This window comes from Strix uralensis, chromosome 5, assembly GCF_047716275.1.
Source record: "Strix uralensis isolate ZFMK-TIS-50842 chromosome 5, bStrUra1, whole genome shotgun sequence".
Lineage (NCBI taxonomy): Eukaryota > Metazoa > Chordata > Aves > Strigiformes > Strigidae > Strix > Strix uralensis.
In genome coordinates, this window is record NC_133976.1 from 15,973,759 (window position 1) to 15,993,080 (window position 19,322).

At 37.1% G+C, this 19,322-nt stretch overlaps 1 protein-coding gene across 3 annotated transcripts in view; it reads right to left on the reverse strand.

The window, feature by feature from the left end:
• The window catches only part of COG5 (component of oligomeric golgi complex 5), a 214,829-nt gene that overhangs the window by 55,457 nt on the left and 140,050 nt on the right, over positions 1-19,322 (reverse strand). For all 3 annotated transcript variants that reach the window (XM_074869976.1, XM_074869975.1, XM_074869977.1), the window contains exons 8-10: positions 11,071-11,236; positions 9,903-10,015; positions 9,733-9,810 (exon numbers count right to left, since the gene is read on the reverse strand). In XM_074869976.1, coding sequence (XP_074726077.1) covers positions 9,733-9,810; positions 9,903-10,015; positions 11,071-11,236 — 357 coding nt within the window. The remainder of the gene's footprint in view (positions 1-9,732; positions 9,811-9,902; positions 10,016-11,070; positions 11,237-19,322) is intronic.

Sequence of the window (19,322 nt, forward strand, 5' to 3'; positions counted from 1 at the left end):
AAAACACTGTCACTGCTGTTCCTGTGCCCAGTGACCACTTTATTCCCCCGAACTGATACAGCTAGCAGGCACTCAAACAATTTAGTAGCCCCTATGTAACTCCTTGGGCAGTGCAAGTCAGCTTATATCCGTCTTCCTCTTGACAATTCTTTGTTTTCAGAAACAAACTGAACAACTGCCCAGTAACACAAACTAGGGCAACCCTCTGCTGTTCTGACCTCCTGGACAGCTGGCCAGAACCAGAGGAATAAAAAGATGCTTTTGAAAGACATATGGACTAGAAGCACTTAGCTACTTCTGAAAATGTTATTCCTAGGGAACCCACTTGCATCTGTGTAGAGTAAAATAGAAAAACATAACAATCAGATTCCAGTCTGGCCTTTCTACTATAATTTTACCCTTTTTCATACTGTTTAAAAATTTGGTACTCAGTCACACATACTATTCACACAGGAATTACTTGCTCATGGAAATCACACACATAAATCAGACAAAATATGTCCAGCAGGCTAGACCACAAATGGCAATGAATTTTCTCAACAGTAGGGTTCACTTTGTTGTGTACATGAACTGGACAAAGATCATTAGTGTAAGCCATAATTCAACAAAGTTTACCCTTATTAGAATAATAGATGCAGGCAGTCTGTCTGACTTTCACGGTATACCTTATTTATGTGAAATCAAGAATGTGCTTAAGTGCTTTGCTGAATTGGGGCCATAATCAACAATCAGCAAAAAATGTGTTCACCTTGTATAACTATTTAGTTTCAACCATTAGTATAAAGTTACTATTGTCAATACTCTGCACAGACAGTAATATTGTGCAACTTTTTTAGATATAATTAGGAATGTGTGCTAATACTGCATAATGACAGTGCCAAGAGACATTTAGACAGTGCTAATTCACCCTGCTCTCTGTCCCAGCTCAAGAAAGCAAAGCGAGCATAGGTCTGTGCATTCTAGGTGAACACATACTAGCAAACCGTATTTTAAAATAAGGGTCTCTTAAGTAAATCCTTCTGTTGTAAGCTAATAAAATTGAGTCTTTCCCCAACGAGCATAAGTGTGAAAATTTAATATTCTAATGGCAAAAGTTTAACACTTTTGCTAGTCTAGGACAGAAAAGGTCTACATTTAGTAGATGCCAAATTCAAAGCAGCCAACTGGCCTTTTAGGCAGAGATTTTAAGCTACAAGTCAAAAGAATCACAGAATGGTTGAGGTTGGAAGGGATCTCTGAAGGTCATCTGGTCCAACCCCCCCTGTTTAAGCAGGGCCACCTAGACCAGGTTACCCAGAACTGTGTCCAGGTGGCTTCTGTACACCTCCAAGGACAGAGACTCCACAGACTCCCTGGGCAACCTGTGCCAGTGCTCAGTCACCCTCACAGTGCAAAAGTGTTTCCTGGTGTTCAGATGTTTCTTGTGTTTCCTGTGTTTCAGTTTGTGTCTGTTGCCTCTGGTCCCGTCACTGAGAACCACTGAGAAGAGCCTAACTCCAGTTTCTTTGCACTCTCCCTTCAGTTATTTATATACACTGATGAGATCCCCCAAGCCTTCTCTTCTCCAGCCTGAACAGTCCCAGCTCTCTCAGCCTTTCCTCATAGGAGAGATGCTCCAGTCCCTTCACCTTTGTGCCCCTTCATCGGACTCTCTCCAGTGTGTCCATATCTCTCTTGTACCAGGGAGCCCAGAACTAAACACAGTACTCCATGTGTGGACTCACCAGTGGTAAATAAAGGGAAGGATCACCTCCTCAATCTGCTGGCAACACTTTGCCTAATGCAGCCCAGGATACTCTTCACCTTCTTTGCCACAAGGGCATACACATTGCTGGCTTATGTTCAATTTGGTGGCCCCCAGGGCCGCCAGGTCCTTTTCTGCCAAGTTGCTTTCCAGCTGGGTGGCCCCCAGCATCTACTGGTGCCTGGAGTTGTCCCTCCCCAGGTGCAGAACTTTGCACTTGTTGAACTTCATGAGGTTCCTGTCAGCCCATTTCTCTAGCCTGTTGAGGTCCCTCTGGACGGCAGCACAACCCTCTGGAGCATCAGCCACTCCTCCCAGATTTGTGTCATCAGCAAACTTGCTAAGGGTACACTCTGCCCCATCATCCAGATCATTAAGGAAGGTGTTAAATAGGACTGGACCCTGTATTGATCCCTGGGCTACACCACTAGTTACTGGCCCCAGCTAGACTTTGCACCAGTGATCACCACACCCCAGGCCTAGCCATTTAGCTAGGCCATTCATAAGCAATCCTGTTCATAAAAAGCTGAGTTTCAGAACCTCAAAAGAGGGTTGTTACAGCCCACAGTGCAATTGAGACTGCAGATTCAACTATCTTCTATGCAATGACTGGTGCCAAGCAAAGGATTCAGATCAATATTCTTTTATTGGTATGGAATGAATAGGGGTAAAAAACATTTATACTTGTATATTAAAAATTCTTTTTTTCAGTAGTCTTTATATTTTTAGTGCACTGTATTATAGCATGTATGCAGCTTGTTAATAGTGTGAAGCACCATTATTACTCAACTGTATAGATTTGAAATTTAGATTAATGTTGCCTATTTGCAGGATTGTAAGATTATTTTTGATGGAAAAAACTACAGACTGACAGAAACCATGTGCTAAACCCCGTCCCACTTACTCACATGAAAATGACTTGATTTCACAGTTCAAAAAGTATAACCCGTTTTCACTGATAGCTACCAGTAAGTTAATAAACCACTGAACAATAGTGGGTTGAGTACCAGTACCATGAGAGCAAAGATATCTGAAGACCTGTATTCACTATTACTCTACAATAATATTAATGCTGCAGCCTGGAAAACTGATTTAAAGTCTCCTCAAACATAAAACCAGAACAGCTTACCTCATTTTTAAAAAACATACCAAACTACTAATTAACTTTGCTATTACTGAAATGAAATCTCTTGAGCTCTGTTCTTAATATAACTATTTAGTATCTAACATTACATCTAAATTCAAGGAATGAGAATGAAAGTACCCCCCTTATTCATTATTAGAGAAGAATGCAAGAAGATGCTGAAAAGACATATATTTATTTTTACAAATGTCTCTATTTCCTCCACACTGTAAATTTAGAACTTAATGAGTATAATTTCCCATCTGTGAATTATCATATTTGTGTGTGTCTAAAATAGCTATTCTAACATTCAAATAATAAATCTGACCCACTGATTCTAAACTGGCTCCCACTTCATGACAATCACTTCCAACTTATTTCTCCCTGTAGAAATTTTGATACTTTGAGTAGAATGTGAAAAACATCTTTATTGTCAGGCCTCTTTGAAATGTAAAACAATATAGTGAATATTATCATGCAGCTAGTTGCTGCAGGCTCCTGAAATCAGGCTTTGCATACTAATACATACAGTGTTTTCTATCTGTAATCAAAGGCTCCGCCACAAAGAAAATACAGGACTTGCGAATGTTGCTCTAAAAGCAGAAGACATTTAAAGGACAACCTAAGTATTTTTCCCACCAATAAAGCAACAATGCAAATGATTTAACAATTTTGTACAGCAAGATCTTATGGGACAGAAATAAGGAAATCTATTTGCACTATTTCTATAGCAACATAATTGCCAAATGTTAGACTCTGAACAAAAAGCCATCATCCTCAGTAGTGCAATTAATCAGTAAAGAAACAGACAAATTCTGAGTGTGTTTTCAATAAACCTTTTCTATCTTCTCAAAGCAGTCAAGATTAAATTTTTAAAAGAACAGTGCATTTAAATTTCTAATGCTGTCTACATTATACATTGCAGGTGAACAGATGTCAATAAATGACACCATGATTTTTAAAATGACCTTGATTTTTTTGTTTTACTGCAGGGCATAGAATTTCATTACACTGAGTTGATCACTTTATACCCAAGGTGTAATAGTTTCTAGACTTCCAGCAGTAGCGTAACATTTTAAAAAGGTCTCTTTATGCAGCTAACAAAATAAACAAAACCTGTTTTTTAAAAATATATAACCTTCTTAACTAGAAAATAAAGTTAAGACTGTGCGTTTTCCCTATTACAATATTAGAATTCTTAAGTGATTCCTCAGAAAAAAATAATTTGTAAGGAACAAAACCACTTAGGTCTTAAACAGTGTCCTATATTTTCAAAACTACTTAAAACATTAATTAATCCTCCCATATTCCTGAAAGATATGCATCAACTGGAAGTAAATCAACTTAGTGTTTCCAAAAGCCAGTAACTGCCCAAGGGATGAAACAAAGAGGACCTGACAGCTTTCTTCTATCCAGAGAATTGATTTAGTATGTACAGCAGCAATTCGAACTACGCTTTCACCTTGACTACTACATACCCCATCCAAAGTGAAAGCGTTGTTTGTTACCAGGCCCACTCAGCCCACAGTTGTTCAGGTAAGATTGACAAGAATGATGATAAAAGGCGGCACTTCTGGTAATTGCATTTCTTTTCAAATAGCAAGGTAACTTTAAACCAATTGACTTAATTTTCAATCGTAACAGAACTGCGATTTGCACAAACACCACCAAACCAGAAGTGAAAAAGTACAAAGATCATTATGACCTACTAACCCACACAACCTCCACACCATCCCTTTTACTTACATCTGCACATTTCTGCCAGAGAAACGGAATTAAAGATGTAGAGCAAATGTAGTGTCACTACAAAACCACTGCACAGGCTCCAACCCTCCCATTTGAATTAGAATCAGATCACTTTTAGCGTGGCTGGATACATCCAAAACTAGAATCAGGACTTTTAACTGGTAAGACCTTTTCGGTCTTTTAAGAAAGGTCTCAAAAATCTTGCAGCTGGGTTCAGAGGGACAATTTGTAGGTCTGAAATAAAAAGCATCTTCAGTATTTTGGGGATCAATAGATCTCCACAAAGTACCTTGTTATTGCTTAAATAATAAACAGAAACCATAGTAGAAATGATGTGCAAGTAATCAAATTCTGCTTCTACAAAAAATACTGGAAAATAAATCACATATTTGTAATAATAGGTGAAAACCAGATTATTTTCTGAACTCACATAAAGCAGTAATTAGATTAGTTTTCAATTTTTTCCACTTGGGATTATTTTTTAATTGGGTCAACTGAATGTGAATATGTGATGTTAGATGTGAATAATTTCAAAGCAGCAACATTTTTTAACAAGTTTGGATGGGCAGGAGGAATAAGAAGGTGAAATGTAAGTACACTTTGGGCAATAAACATTTCTATTTTCCATTTATTTTCTTTATCTTATGTAATGATGAGGACATTTCCTTCTGTATCGTTAACACCTCATATTGCCAGTGTTGACAACTCAGGAAAATAGCCTGCTTACTCACCAAACATTCATCAGGAGAGGCAATGATAAGAGCCCTCCACAAAGTACATAATAACACTCCCTACAACTCTCAGCTCACTTTTTTACCCAGAGGCTTACATAAATGACAGGGTTTGCAGTGTGCCTTAGCTGCTAACAAGCGGGACATCAGCAGTTCAAAGGCGATCAAGGGCAGATCTGCCCTCTCACAGCGAGTACCCTTCTGCTCAGCGGAGACACCAGCTCACCCTTTCTATTGACCACCCCGAAATCCCCCTAACAAAATGGTTTTAAGGCTGCTTCCCACTTTGCAGAACTGTTCGCTATTCCTATGTAGGAGTGAAGGACCCAAAATAGATGAGGATCAGAGATCATTTTCAACTCTTTTACAAGGGGCTTAGAGGGATTCTTATCTCTAATTAGGAAGGTGGCTGTCACAGAAAGATATGTTCTGCTGCGACTTTCACTGAAGTCAATTGTAGTTTAGGTATTACAACAGCTGAGGCAGGATTAGTCACTACACACTGAAAGAGAAGCAATAAAGCAGAATAAACTGGAGTAACCTAATAGCTCTCCGAAGGTGAAAGAAGCAATTGAAAGAAGTGATATAAATAACCAGTCATTAGGTGGAAAAAAATATCAATTTTACGTTATTTAAATCTTATTTGTAATTTTATTGTTTACCCTCACCATTATGAAAACAATAACCCTACCTTTTCAAAAACGTATAAAATTAAACCTCTATTTGTTTTCCCCAAAACTAGATATCAAAACTTAATGAATTCTGAATTCTTTTAGCCTTGCTCTTCAACTAAAATCTAGTCATTAAAGGCCTTTTTCTTAGATAAAACCACAAAAATGTCCATTCAGTTTTAAAAGAAATGTATTTCTCCTTTAAATATCTCATAGATCTTTTTTTGGAAATTAAATCTGTAATTTTAATATTTATAGTTCAATAATGATTCTGTATTTCATTACTAGTATGAATGTAACAATTTTTACAATGTACTATGAGTGCACGACTTCTTTTCAAAATTTTATTCATTTCATATTGTGGCAAAGGAAAAATTCCAAATTCTAGACCTGCAAAGGGAAGGAGTGGAAAAAAAGTGCAGTGTAAATTTAATTTCCAGCTTCTTCCATGATACTCATGTACACCTGGGTACATCACTTAACTCTTGGCCACATCTAATGGTGGAAAAATTTGGAAGTGAATTCTTTAAGAGAAACCATAGTGTAGAAAAGATGCAGGTGTTGTCATTGCCCTCCTGCTGAACTCCAGTATTTATAACTTTTAGAAGTTCCATGCCTCAGTTTTGACTTGCGGAAAACAGACTCTACAACTCGAATAGAGTTATAAAGCAGGTATGTTTACTCCGGCGCCGGGGTGCAACGGGATTTCTCCACAAAGCTTGCACACCCACAGCACATTTAACCAGAAAGTCATAGAGTGTGGATATACATATTCATTGGATTACATAACACAAACATACATATGCATGAGTAAGGCTGGGTTAGTTCAAAAGGCTGGTGTCAGCAGTTTATGTTCTCTTTGCACCTGCACATTCCCTCCTGGTGGTCATCTTCGGGGATCTTTGGGAGGAAGGCTCACAGTCTTTCTCACCTTGTTTTTTTCCCCGGAGCATGTGCAGATTCTCTTAGCCAATTTCCTGAACAACAAAAATGTTTTCCAGCCGGTTTACTCATCCTATCTTATTTAAGGGAACCAATGACACTTCTACAACCCGTATATGGCTATCTTTACTCGTTACTGAGGCCCAACTAGTTAGAGCACACCTGTTCCTCAGGGACAAAAACATGATATTTTGCTGAACACTGCAGTTCTTGGTAGATTTTCACAGTAAACTGCTTTGTTTTGATGGACACAGTAGTCCTTGGTAAAATTCCACAGAACAGTCTGGGCAAGCAGGATTCTTAGCAATATTAAAAAATACTATAAGTAATACTATAACTTGCTAGAAGTAAGTAAATAAGTTGCTAAGCAGTTTTCTATAAGTAAATAAGTCTTAAAACAAGTAATCATTTCTCTGTATCAGTTTCTCTACTGGACTGATTTTTGTTTTGTTTCCTTTTTTTTTTTTTTCCTAAAACAGAGAGGTTTTATGAATCCTTTAATTAATTAGTGTTTTTAAAACTACATTTTTGGATACAACATGATACAACAGTACTAAATATTATTGTGGTAACAGGTAATTAGAAGGCCGGAAAGAACATGTTTGAGATCATAATACAAAATTAGAAAAAATGCAGGCTGCGCTATCTGTGAAGAGAAAGACACAAAAAATCCCTGATGGAAAAAAAAGAGAATGATTTAAAAAAAAAAAAAAAAAAAAGGCAAGTAGCTTCCTTGCTATTAAAGGACTTGTGCTTTAAAAAGGCTGGGTCTCCTCCTCTCTTATGCTTCCTAGGATGATACTTGCACTGCAGTAATCAAAACAAGGAAGCAGATGGACAGGCAAAATGGTACTGCAGCTGCTGCAGAAGATGACTATAATAATAATGTTGACATCAGTAACAGTAATTAGTGCACAGACTGTAGAGTGGATGATTCGTTTTCCTATCTTCTGGCATGGGCATGCTGCCCTAGCAAACGGGTATAATGTTAGTACCTTTAGTTTGTTTTGTTCATTTGCTCAGTTTATTAATGAAATTGAACACAATAAAGAAAATCCAACTTTTCTCCCTCTCCAGAACACTTGCTGAAGAAAGCATGTTGTTTCAGTTTGGATTAATATGAGATGGAATCTTCATTACTAAATGACAAAATACCAATTTCTTACTTATATCTATTTTTAATGCACGCAATTCATACTCTTCCATACAGCCATCTGTACATACACTCTTGAATTTCAGCAGCGTGTAGTACTTGTCTCGTTTTGTCTAAACGACAGCTCTACTGTTCAGTGTGATTTCACCCAACAGCAGGATGATGCCATACCTTTTTCAAGGGACACTAAAACAAATGGTGTAACTGTGAGAAGGGCCAAGAAAACCACTGTGCTACACGGAATCATCTCAGGTAAGAAGAAAGCAAAGCATCAGTGCTATCAACAGTACCATGTCATGCTTACGAGAGTTCTGGTAGCATCAGACAAGGATGCACCACTACTATCTACCTCACCGAGAATGACAACTGTCCAGCTTGATGTCAAACTACACCAAAACACCTGTTGAAGAGCAAACTAATTGGAAGAGAGATAACTGTGGAGAAAATAAACAGATGAATTTTACTTGTGAAATACAATTTATCACTCAGATGCAATCCTGCAGTATGAGGTCAAAGGGAAGGAAAGGTAATCAGAAAGATCACGGTACATGCTTAGCATATGACAAGCCAAAAGACTTTTATTTTATTTTCTAATGAGTTTGTCCTTACTCTGCTTCTAGCTTCTACTGAGATTAATTTTCCCTGTTCATTCTCCAGGATGATAACAGATTTCCTTTGGCTTCCTTCTATCATCCTCAACAACTGGAAAAACTCCTATCCCCTTCTCAAGTGTTGCTCTACAGAAGGGAAGAGTTAAAGTGAGAAGCACAGGCTCAGGGTGGGAACCTCTCATCAACACTGAAAACTCATTTATCTAAGCTGCCTTTCCATCCAAACTTCCCGACCCTTCCAGAGTTCCTCCTTCTGTCTCTAGGTTTCCACATTTCTCCTTAAACATGTTGATCTACTGAAGGGCTCCATCCAGGCAGCAACAGTTTCACTGTTGAGAAGACCACGTTTGCATATGAAGAGTTTCCCCAACATATTTCAAAAATTAAATTAATGTAAATTAAAAATCCAGCCACATACTTGGAAAAGGAGATGTCTGCATAAACACATCTTTTGGTTTTGTTTCTTCTCATCTACTAAGGTAGATGAGATAGCTTCAGTAATTCTGTTCCTAACACTGGAGGAGACCATTAATCAAATTATTCCAAATATGAATAGAAAACAATGCAATTGAATGGAAAAGAATAGGTATTCAAAAGAACAGCCATGATTGTTTTTCAAGGAAGAAATTGCCAAGTAGAGAAACAGATGGCTGAAAGTGTTAGATGAAGACACATTCTCCTATGCAAACTAACAGACATAATTAATTACTCAAATCACATGGTATTTTATGGAAAGACATTAATGATCAGTAATAAAAACTGACAGTGTGTCTTATCAGCTCCCTTTAAAGAAAACAAAAGAAATTATTATAAAAAGAACATGTTTACACCTACAGATGTAACCTACAGACCATAAACATAGCTTTCAATTTTAGTTTGACTTTCAACACTTTCCCATTAATTTAATTATAAAATTTTTATGGAACTGTAAAATTGTAAACAAAAGCATCCTCTCATCACATCTTCCTTAACAGAATTAATAAAACATATTCAGCTAAATTAAAACTTTACCTTAACTATTTCCTCTATGAAGCAGACATGCGACACAGGATCTCTCTTCTTTGTCAATACTTTCTGCAAATGCTGCACCTGTAACAAAGAATTTATTGAGAGGAAAAGTGATATCTAATCTTATAGGCAAAGTTGCATAACTAGACAAATAGGAATCATTTGCTGAGTACCTGTCCACAAGCAGCACAGATCTGATCCATAAGTTTCTCCATGTTTGTCCAGAGGGCTGCTCGAAAAGCTGCTGTGTTCCCAGGTGTTGGCATAGCAGCTCTACCAGGGCCACCTAAACGGTTTTTAAAAACACACAACAGCACATTTCAGCTTTCACATGTGAAAATTAAAATATTAGAATATAGATCTTTATGCACTCTGACATAAGAATTTTTTTTAATAAATCAAAGCGGCCTAAAATAGCTTCATAACAGAGCTTTGTGAATGGCCTCAGCTGTCTCAACTGAGAAGTCAGCTAAACTCTGAGGTTCATGGGGATACTTCAATATTCACAACTGTTACCTGCTTTACCAATTCAGACCTCCACAGAAACACCAAGGTAATGCCAGTGAGCACTGTTGCAGGATGTAATAGCAAAGTGAAATGGTGGAGACAGTAGCTGTGAAAAATACAGGTATTACCAACTCAAGACTTAAATGCATAGGCAAACTGCTAAAAAAAGCTGAAGGGCATGCAGCTTCCAAACTACTGCTTTCCTTGAGAGGGGCTGTATTTCTTTTTTATGTTAGTGATTATGGTTTTGGACACCCAAATGGTTGCAAAATTTAAAAGAAAAAGTTTCAAATGTTCATATTGCCAAAGTTCAAATTCCTCAGTATTCTTTAGTTTCTGAGCTAACATGTGGAACTAAATGTTTAACAGGGCAACATTCCTTCATATAAAACATACTGTTTTGAAACAATTTCCATCTGACAGAAGCATCACAATGCAGTTTCAGGCTTGTTCCACTGCTTGCAAATAATTTCTACCCATGGTCCTCCCACCAACACAAAGAAAGCAGGATTTAGATTCATCTTTTCTTGACAAACTGCTAAGAAAATGCTGCAAAGTTGTAAACTAACGAGGACAATTTTCTGGGCAAGTCAGGAAAAAGAAAGGGGTAAGGAATAAAGGAAACCTCCTGAGCCTGATAACAACAGAAAGAACCAATTTTGGCTTTGTATTAGATGACTTCCGAGATATGTCTTCTTCCATCCTCTACTGGTTAAAGCAAGGAGGGAAACATTCCTATAACAGGCTTGGATGTGAGAGTTTCTTGCATTTGACAGCATACAGTACTTCTGTCAAAAAATCAAGTTATCGTTCTCTGTAAAAAAAGTATCATACCTCTTGTAACAGTTTGAGATGGTTGGGTCAATACTTTGATATCCAAAGCATTTTTTATATTCTCCTCCAGGACTGTGCAGTATCCATCCACCACATTAGCAATGGTATCCTTCAAAGTCCCAAGGTTATGGAAAACCTGAAGAGCAGTTCCCACTTGAGTAGGATTCTAGACCAAGAAGATTTAAAAAAAATAACTATCTTTAACTGTACTATAGGATTTTTTTAATCCATGATGAGGCATCATTTTACTGGGCGAGTTCATCTTTAAGTTCAGTCTGCTAATTCATTTCATTTAACATTAAATAACTGGCATCCTTACAGCATAATGGAGAACGGAGGGTAAAGGAGAGGACTGATTTCCTCTGATTGTTTAGCACTGCTTTGCTTAGCTTCATTTGGTGCTATCCTCTGAATAAGAAGAACAGAAAAATAAGGAGCTAGAAGCACTTGCTGGCAATATCTAACCTGGGGTGGGTTACCAGTGATTGATCCAACAGTTCCGAAGTTAGTTACAGTACAGCTATATTCAGCTATGGTGTAGCTAGTAATATTGTTTTAACATGCAGTATCTGTTACAGTACTGTCATTTAAGTGTCAAACATTTAATTAAATGTGATACAGGCTTTAAAGAAAAAATACTAACCAAGGACAAGCAAAGGAAAGCACATCAAGCCCCTACTACTGACTACTGCAGAATTTAAGCTTGTATTTCTACATTTCTATTTCTAACGCTGACAATAACTTCATCTTCCTCACAGCAGATTTAAGAGTGCAAAGCAACACAGTGACCATTTCCAAAGCCTGCACAAAAAAAAAAAAAAAAAAGCTCAAGAGTCTCTGTATTGTTCAGAGCTTTTCCAAAATACAGGAGAGTGAAAACTATCCAAAAACTGTTCAGGTCCATTGTTTAAAAGACCTTTGATTAAGATTAAATCTGATGATAATTCCATTGAGCAACACTAAACACTGGCATGGGTGCTATTTAGCAAGAGAAAAGCCTCAAATTACTGCCTTTGGAAACTAAGCACTGTCATCCATATGCTGAATACTGCTTTTTTATTTAGCATTCACAGGCAATTAGCGGAGGGGGCGATCAGTTGATCACACACACATTAGAGATGCAGTCTTTTGTCATTTTTCTTAGTGACTTCTGCCAGCAGTAAGGAACATGGTGTGGCAGAAATCCTGGCACCCAGACTGGACAGAAGCATCTGAGACCACAAGCACATCCCACTAGAAACCCCACTTCGACTCTCCTCTGGCAGTGAGACCTTACACCACTGCACTCTTCCTGCTGGTGGCTGCAGCAGTAGTAGCCACTAACATTGAAAGGGTCTGATGCAAGACCAATGCAACTCTGCTTCATCTTCACCAGGTCACAGTTTTTTTCAGACAGACACTCCTGAATCAAAGAAAGAGGTATGATCAACTACCTTTCAAGTGTGGGGAACTTGCACTGATAACACAGCAGTAAAGCTACGATGTAGCAGCTGTGCTGGGGATTCACTTGCTGGTACATTCATCCACTGCAACAGGTTTTCCGATCCATTGATGAGCAGTGCATTCTCCTCAAACCTAACATTAAAGGTCACAGCACTATAACTACACATTCATGTCACTCTTTCTAGGGTTTCCGCAAAGATCAGAACCATAGTTGAAGCAAATAAGCCAGATCCCACCTCCTTCCCCAACTCCAATGAGGAGTTTCCAGGTTTAGTGGAAAGCAAAGGAATATTAGGCACGTATTATGGTTTGCAGACCTTATACTAACTGTACCGGTTTCTTTTTCCAAACAGTGTGGGAGTTAATGAGCATTCCCAGCATAGTATTATGGGTCTGGGACTTGTAGGTTTAGTTTTTTGACAACTGGGTATGCTGTAAAATTTCTAAGCATCCTGTGGGTGTGCTTGTGGAGGTGGGAAAGTAAGCCATAAAGACTGGAAGATTAATGGGATGTCAGAAAAAGAAGAGTAGTATAATGCACGGAGGGAACCTGGGGACAGAATGAACAAGAGAACGAAAATATAAATGGGAAGAGGACGGGGAATAGAATGAAAAGAAACTGTAAGGAAGAAAGAGAATGAAACTGAAAGGAAGGAAAGCAAAGACAGAAAGGACTCACCTCATTTACCAGTCTTTCCTGTTGAAATTGTTCTAATTCTTATAGAATACTTACTCAATTATAAAACCAGTGAGAGTCAGTAATATAAAATCAATAACTTACTAGTATAGTAAGAGCACTCAATCAGGTTTCAGTCAGACTCTAATGTTCACATATTAACTAACAAAAAAAAAATAGAACAGCATCAAAAGGTGAGCAGGGCACTATCCAGCCTTGAACAACCAACGATCAGATGTTTTCCTTAAACAGGCAGCATAGGCACAAATAACTTCAGGAAAAAGATGAATCTCAGATCTCCTACATCATAGTTTAGCAAACTAACTCCACAGCTACTGGTCAAAAAAGACACAAAATTGTGCCCCAACAGGGCCTGAACTACGTTTCAAAACAACTGTTTTTATCCAAAAGTTGTCAAACAATTCATTCTGAAGTTAGAAATAGTTAGGGAATAACCAAAACACATCATTATGGAAACCTGCTATTCACTCAAAGTATCTTACAAATCTAGTACCAAAGTTAAAATCAGAATAGAACAAAGATTATGCAGGTGGCCTATTTCTTCTTTGCTTTAAATTGTGGACATGGCCACTGACAGAGGTCTTCTAGCTCATGTATTCATCTTGTATAACAGGAATCAGAGATATATTAAAACCCTGACAATATACAACAAAATATCTTTTTTATTTGTTTCATATATACTATTCTTCTCTCCTCAAAAACCAGTTTGTGTTTTATACGCCCCAGAGAGGCTACATAAAGTCCATTGTTGGTTTATCACTAATCCTAAGAGAACTGCATTTTTTATGCACAGCTAGTTTCTAGGTTTAGACAATATGTTTTAAAAAAATGGAGCATCTCTTGGGACAAAAATTATTATGTGGAAAAAAAATGTCGGTAAGCAGGAAGAAAACAAACGATTGTACTTTCAGGCTTGTACACAACTTAAAATTAGACTGTTTATCATTAATACACACTGGACAAAAATTTGAGAATCAGTATTGCAGACTTTGCCACTACCAACAGACTTTATTTATAAGAATTTTCCCCTAATATTTTCCTTCTATTTGAGAAAGCTTAAAGCTAAACATTTCTGAGATGCAGAAGATTGCCACAATTTTTATCAAATGGAAAGAATGCATTCAAAGTAAAAAAACCACACCTGACTACAGAAGTGATTTACAACGAAAAATGGAATCACATCAGAGAAAAATACTCAGAACAGCTGTCCAACACAAACTATAGGAAAAATAATATAACAATTTTTGAGATGGAATTTAATGAGTTTATTAGCAGCGTTTTATTAATCAAGTTGTCTGCCACTGCAGGCAACTAGACTTAGCAATTTGTAAGTGTTCTCTTTAGAATCTCTGTCCATAAGATCTTATGTTCCTTTTTGGTTTAAGTGTCTTATTTTGTAAATGAAGGCTCAGAAGTAGTAGTTTTTACCAAACACAAAGCAGGCTGGCTTTACTATGTAAAAATGTATGGGCAGTTAGAGCAACAGTAAGAAACAATTCTGCTTCTCACAAAGTAGCGTCTTACAAGAAAATACCCTTCTACACAATAAATTAGCATCCTAAAAATATTTGTACATATGCCATAAAATTTCAGTTATGGCAATCAAGAGAGCAGGGGGCAAAGAAAAATAGTACAGCATTTAGTAATACGTTAGCAGTACGGTATAATCTAATGTGCATAAACATAACCATACACAAGTGAAATAAAACCATGACCCCACAAACTGTAGGCCTACAACACTACCTACTCAAAGATTAACTACAGTGATCTTCAGATTGCAAAAAATTATAATGAAGCAGGAAGCTAAGGAGAGACGGAGTTAAGTCCACCAATAATACCCTTCTCCATTCAAAGCACTCCTCCATCTGGCATGTCACAACATATTATGTTACAGATATATGGAAACTAAATTCCACAAATTTAGGAGCTTAGGAAGACTCAGTGAATCATCAGTTCAACATACGAAGGAAAAAAATAAATAAATTAAAAAAAATTGCTCAAAAGCAAGTTCTACCATGAAAGCAACTCTTATAAATATTTAAAACCATAGAAGTTTCTCAGCATCCATCAGACAATACATTAAATAGCTTGGTCAGAAAGGTGATATTAGCCACCAATCACTTGAAAAAAGGCACGCATGTTTCCATTTAGGTTTTAGCAAAACATAAAGATACTCGTTCAGCAGCAACTATGAAGAGATGTTCGTACCAAACACATTTGCTCATTTTCTCTATCATTGAGAACTGTTCATTTTACTAACATTATTTTCAATTAATTTTATCCCATCCCATTTGGTTCTGTAGACCATCACATGCAAGAAGAAAAATAAGTGACATGCAGTCATTAAGTATGAACGGTTTTTTCACAATTATAACATGCGGTTGTTTTCAAGAGTAGGTGACTAGACCCAATAACCCAGAAGATGCTGTCCAGTCCAGCATGACATTTACAGTCATTCTGCAGAGCAGAACCACATTTGGTCACTCCCTTTCCCACAAAGATAATAACCCTGTGAAGACTAGATAGAAATGTCATTAGAGACTTAAATAAATACATATCGCATTTCTAATTTTGAAATATCTCCTAGGACGGAACCAAGTAACTTTTTTCTATCAACTGCCAACACTGCAACTATTTTATAATGTCCAACATTGTCATCTTATTTTATGACTGCCACTAGTGTTATCAGAACAATCTTCTGAAAGCACAGCTAAACAAAGAGCAATATTCTTTTTCATCACAGAAACACAGCTTGGATGAGCAAGACTGCTCCTCACAAGGGAGTGTGGTAATGACACTGAGCTAATCTGGGGACAGGAAGACTCCTAGCATGAGGCTGAACCAAAAATAAGAAACCTTGGTGACAGGCAAAACTAACTGTCTCAAGTGATACAAACACAGCTTCCAAACTCAGACTCTATCTTCTCAGGGTATGGAATTCACCATGTGGTCCTTTCTTCTCCAACCAGTGCTGTCTTAGGGAACTCCACACTATTATTATTTCTTTATCCAGTGCAATATGTCGTATGACTCCATCCTGCAGGGTTCTCACCTGTGTGGACTATCAACTTCCTTCTCAAATGAAGATGTGTTAATTGCCAAAAATATTTATGGTCAGTATTACCTATGACAATTACAATTACTTTCGTAAAGAAGTAGTGTTATAAATTTAATTAATTGCTAACTGTTATGTAGTTAAATTTCACAAGTGCCTGCACCACATAATCAGAACAGCTCTCTGAGGAAACGTTCTTTCACATGACAGTTTGGAGTCACCACATATGGAGAAGTCAAACTTGGACTGGTCCCTCACTTAGAAATGAAGTTCCACAGCTACTAATATACACAAGAACATTTCTGTTTTGCTTACCAAAATCGGAACACTAACTCTGACTGAAAATCTTTATTATTCTGCAGAGAACAGATGAGTCTTCAGGAAAGGCTGTGGCAGAACACAACAAAGTTTTTATTATATATATGTACATATAAATATTACTCAACAGCTGTGATTTCAGCATGCTGCCACATCCTGCCTCTTATGTGATAAAATGTTCACCATGTCCCATACCAAGCACTAAAAGCGTAACACAGTACAAAAAGAATTACATATGTTGCTTAGCTGAAGGAAGACTCATAATTACTAATTAGTCCAGGTATCACTTCAACAGAGTGCTCTGACAACATGGCAAGCAAAAAATACCATTAATAATATTTTAAACAAAACACAACATTCCCTAGCCATTAAGAAATAGTCAGCATTAAAATGCAATAACCCTGGAACAGGACACACATTGAAATAACCAAACTTGTAAACTAACATATATTCTCTGACAGGGAATACAAAAGGTTATTGCAGTCCTTCCAGACTAACTGCAAAAACATTTTCCAGAATGATCCTTCTAAGTATCTTTGACTGGCACTTAGTATTAAATAATTTCATTTGATAGTAGATTTACTATATTGGGAACTATTTCAGTTACTTTTCTACATTTACTTCCCACAGTTCATTTCGCTTGTATGAGATAGCAGTTGCAATTTCCAACACAGTACAGGTGTTCCAACACAGTCAGTTAAATAATCCAAAATAAAGACCCCTTTGTGAGGCTGAAAATTCCCAGTCAGATCTTCATTCACAGTATTTACGCCTTCTCCCCTCTTGCTACCATTGCAACATACTGACTCCTTCAAATAATTTTCCCATAAATAATGTTACTACCCCTAACGACAAGTAGGGCTTGTAAGCACTTGCAGCTACCAATTGCAAGTAGTTTTTAGTCATCTCTTATGGACACCAAAAGTGAAAAAAGTGAGAAGTTACTCCAGGAAAAGTTGCAATTCAATTTAAAGAGCTCAAGCAGGTAAGGAAGCTCAACCACCTCAGTTACAGCCAAGGCAAAATGACCTATTGAGCAGAATTAATCATTTACTAAGAATTGTTGGAATTCTTGCTTTGCAGTAGCACTCAGCTATTTTAATTGCAGGAAAAATTAACAAAACCCTAAAAGTAGAAATTAAATGCCAGTGAAATTCAACTGCAGTCTAAAACCAGTATTTTATTTCATTTCCAAAAGTCCATGCCTTAAAAAAATTAATTGGTATATCTCAACTCCTAAAAATGAACCTACTTAGGGAAGCACATCTATATGTTCATTATCACCCCATCTGTCTTTTACTCTGTTCATCTTTAAAATCTGAGCAATACATGAAAAGGTCAAATTGACAATGTAAAGACAGAGAATACAGACTTCTTTCTAATGATCTTCCAGTTCTTCTTGCTTTGACCTTTGCAGTGTTTGGAGGAGTGAGAGGTTAAGATGTTATAATTTTCTACAGAAGGTAATACTGACATAACACATTGGCTAGACTCTAGAAAAGCACATTTTAAGCCTTAAGAGGCAAGAATCCGAAAGCTAAACATTTAAATATGGTTAGGTTATAGTATCTACCTTCTGCCAGCCCATGTTTGGAACACAAAACTTCTTTTGGTAGAAGAACTTTCACAGGAAAGGAAAACAGCCATAAACAGCCCTAAACCTCATCATGTCCTCAAACTAGGTCAGACTTTTGTTTCCTAGAATAACAAGTAAATAACAAGAAGCATTGCACTACAAAGGTTGAGAGAAAAAAAAAAAAAAAAAAAAAGACACAGCAGCAATAAAATACTAGAAAGCAAAGAAACAAGATTTTTCAACACAGCTAAATAGCTTGCCAAAACACTTATTCTCTGTAATAGTGTAATCAAAGCAACAGATGGCTAAGAGCTAATGGAACAGAAAGGCATCAGGAACTGTTGTAAAGAATTATCTCATGAAACATCAAGCAATATTCCAAAGTTTACCAAGCCTTAGGCTACCAATGTGACAGCAATTTCAAAGAAAGTATCTGGCACCTCTGAGGAGAGATCAGCTAGATCAACTAGCCCATAACAATTACAAATTTTATCCTACAATGCTTACAATATTTGAGTGTAGAAAGAGTATAAATTCAGAGTAGAAATCATATAAAATGATAAAAACTAACAAGCAACAAGGAAATGGGGGCATCTGAGCCCAACCAAGCTTCTTAAAATATTTCTCTCACTTCTTACATAACTTAACCAATCTCTAAAGCCCTCAGCAATAATGAACAAGTGACCAGTTAATCTGAAGATGTAGCTTATCTATTAAAAACACAGCTATCACTTTCTGATGAAGGTCAGAGAGTACAGGGCAGAGTTGTAGCACCTCTTGTTCTTGTGCAACTTCGACATGCCCCTGCTAGACTCAAGTTCTGTTACTGGAGCACAGAAGTATAAGGACACAAAATCTCATTACTAATTCTGATCTTTGGACAGCAGCTTGCAACCAGATGTTTTCTCCCACCTCACAGTACCATTATGTATGTGCTCACTCTGTTAACTGGTTGAATAAAGCCATTACAAAACAGAAATGCCAGGTTTACTTTTAACTCAGTCCTAACAATTAAGATTAGGAATTAGCTACTGGACAGTTATATTTTTTTCTCTGCTTACAAAAAAAATCTAGTTTCTGACAAAATATACATTAAATGGTATGCTCCAAATGATGCAAGTATCTACCAATAGCCATTTGGGTTTTCTTGTTCTCTTGCTAGC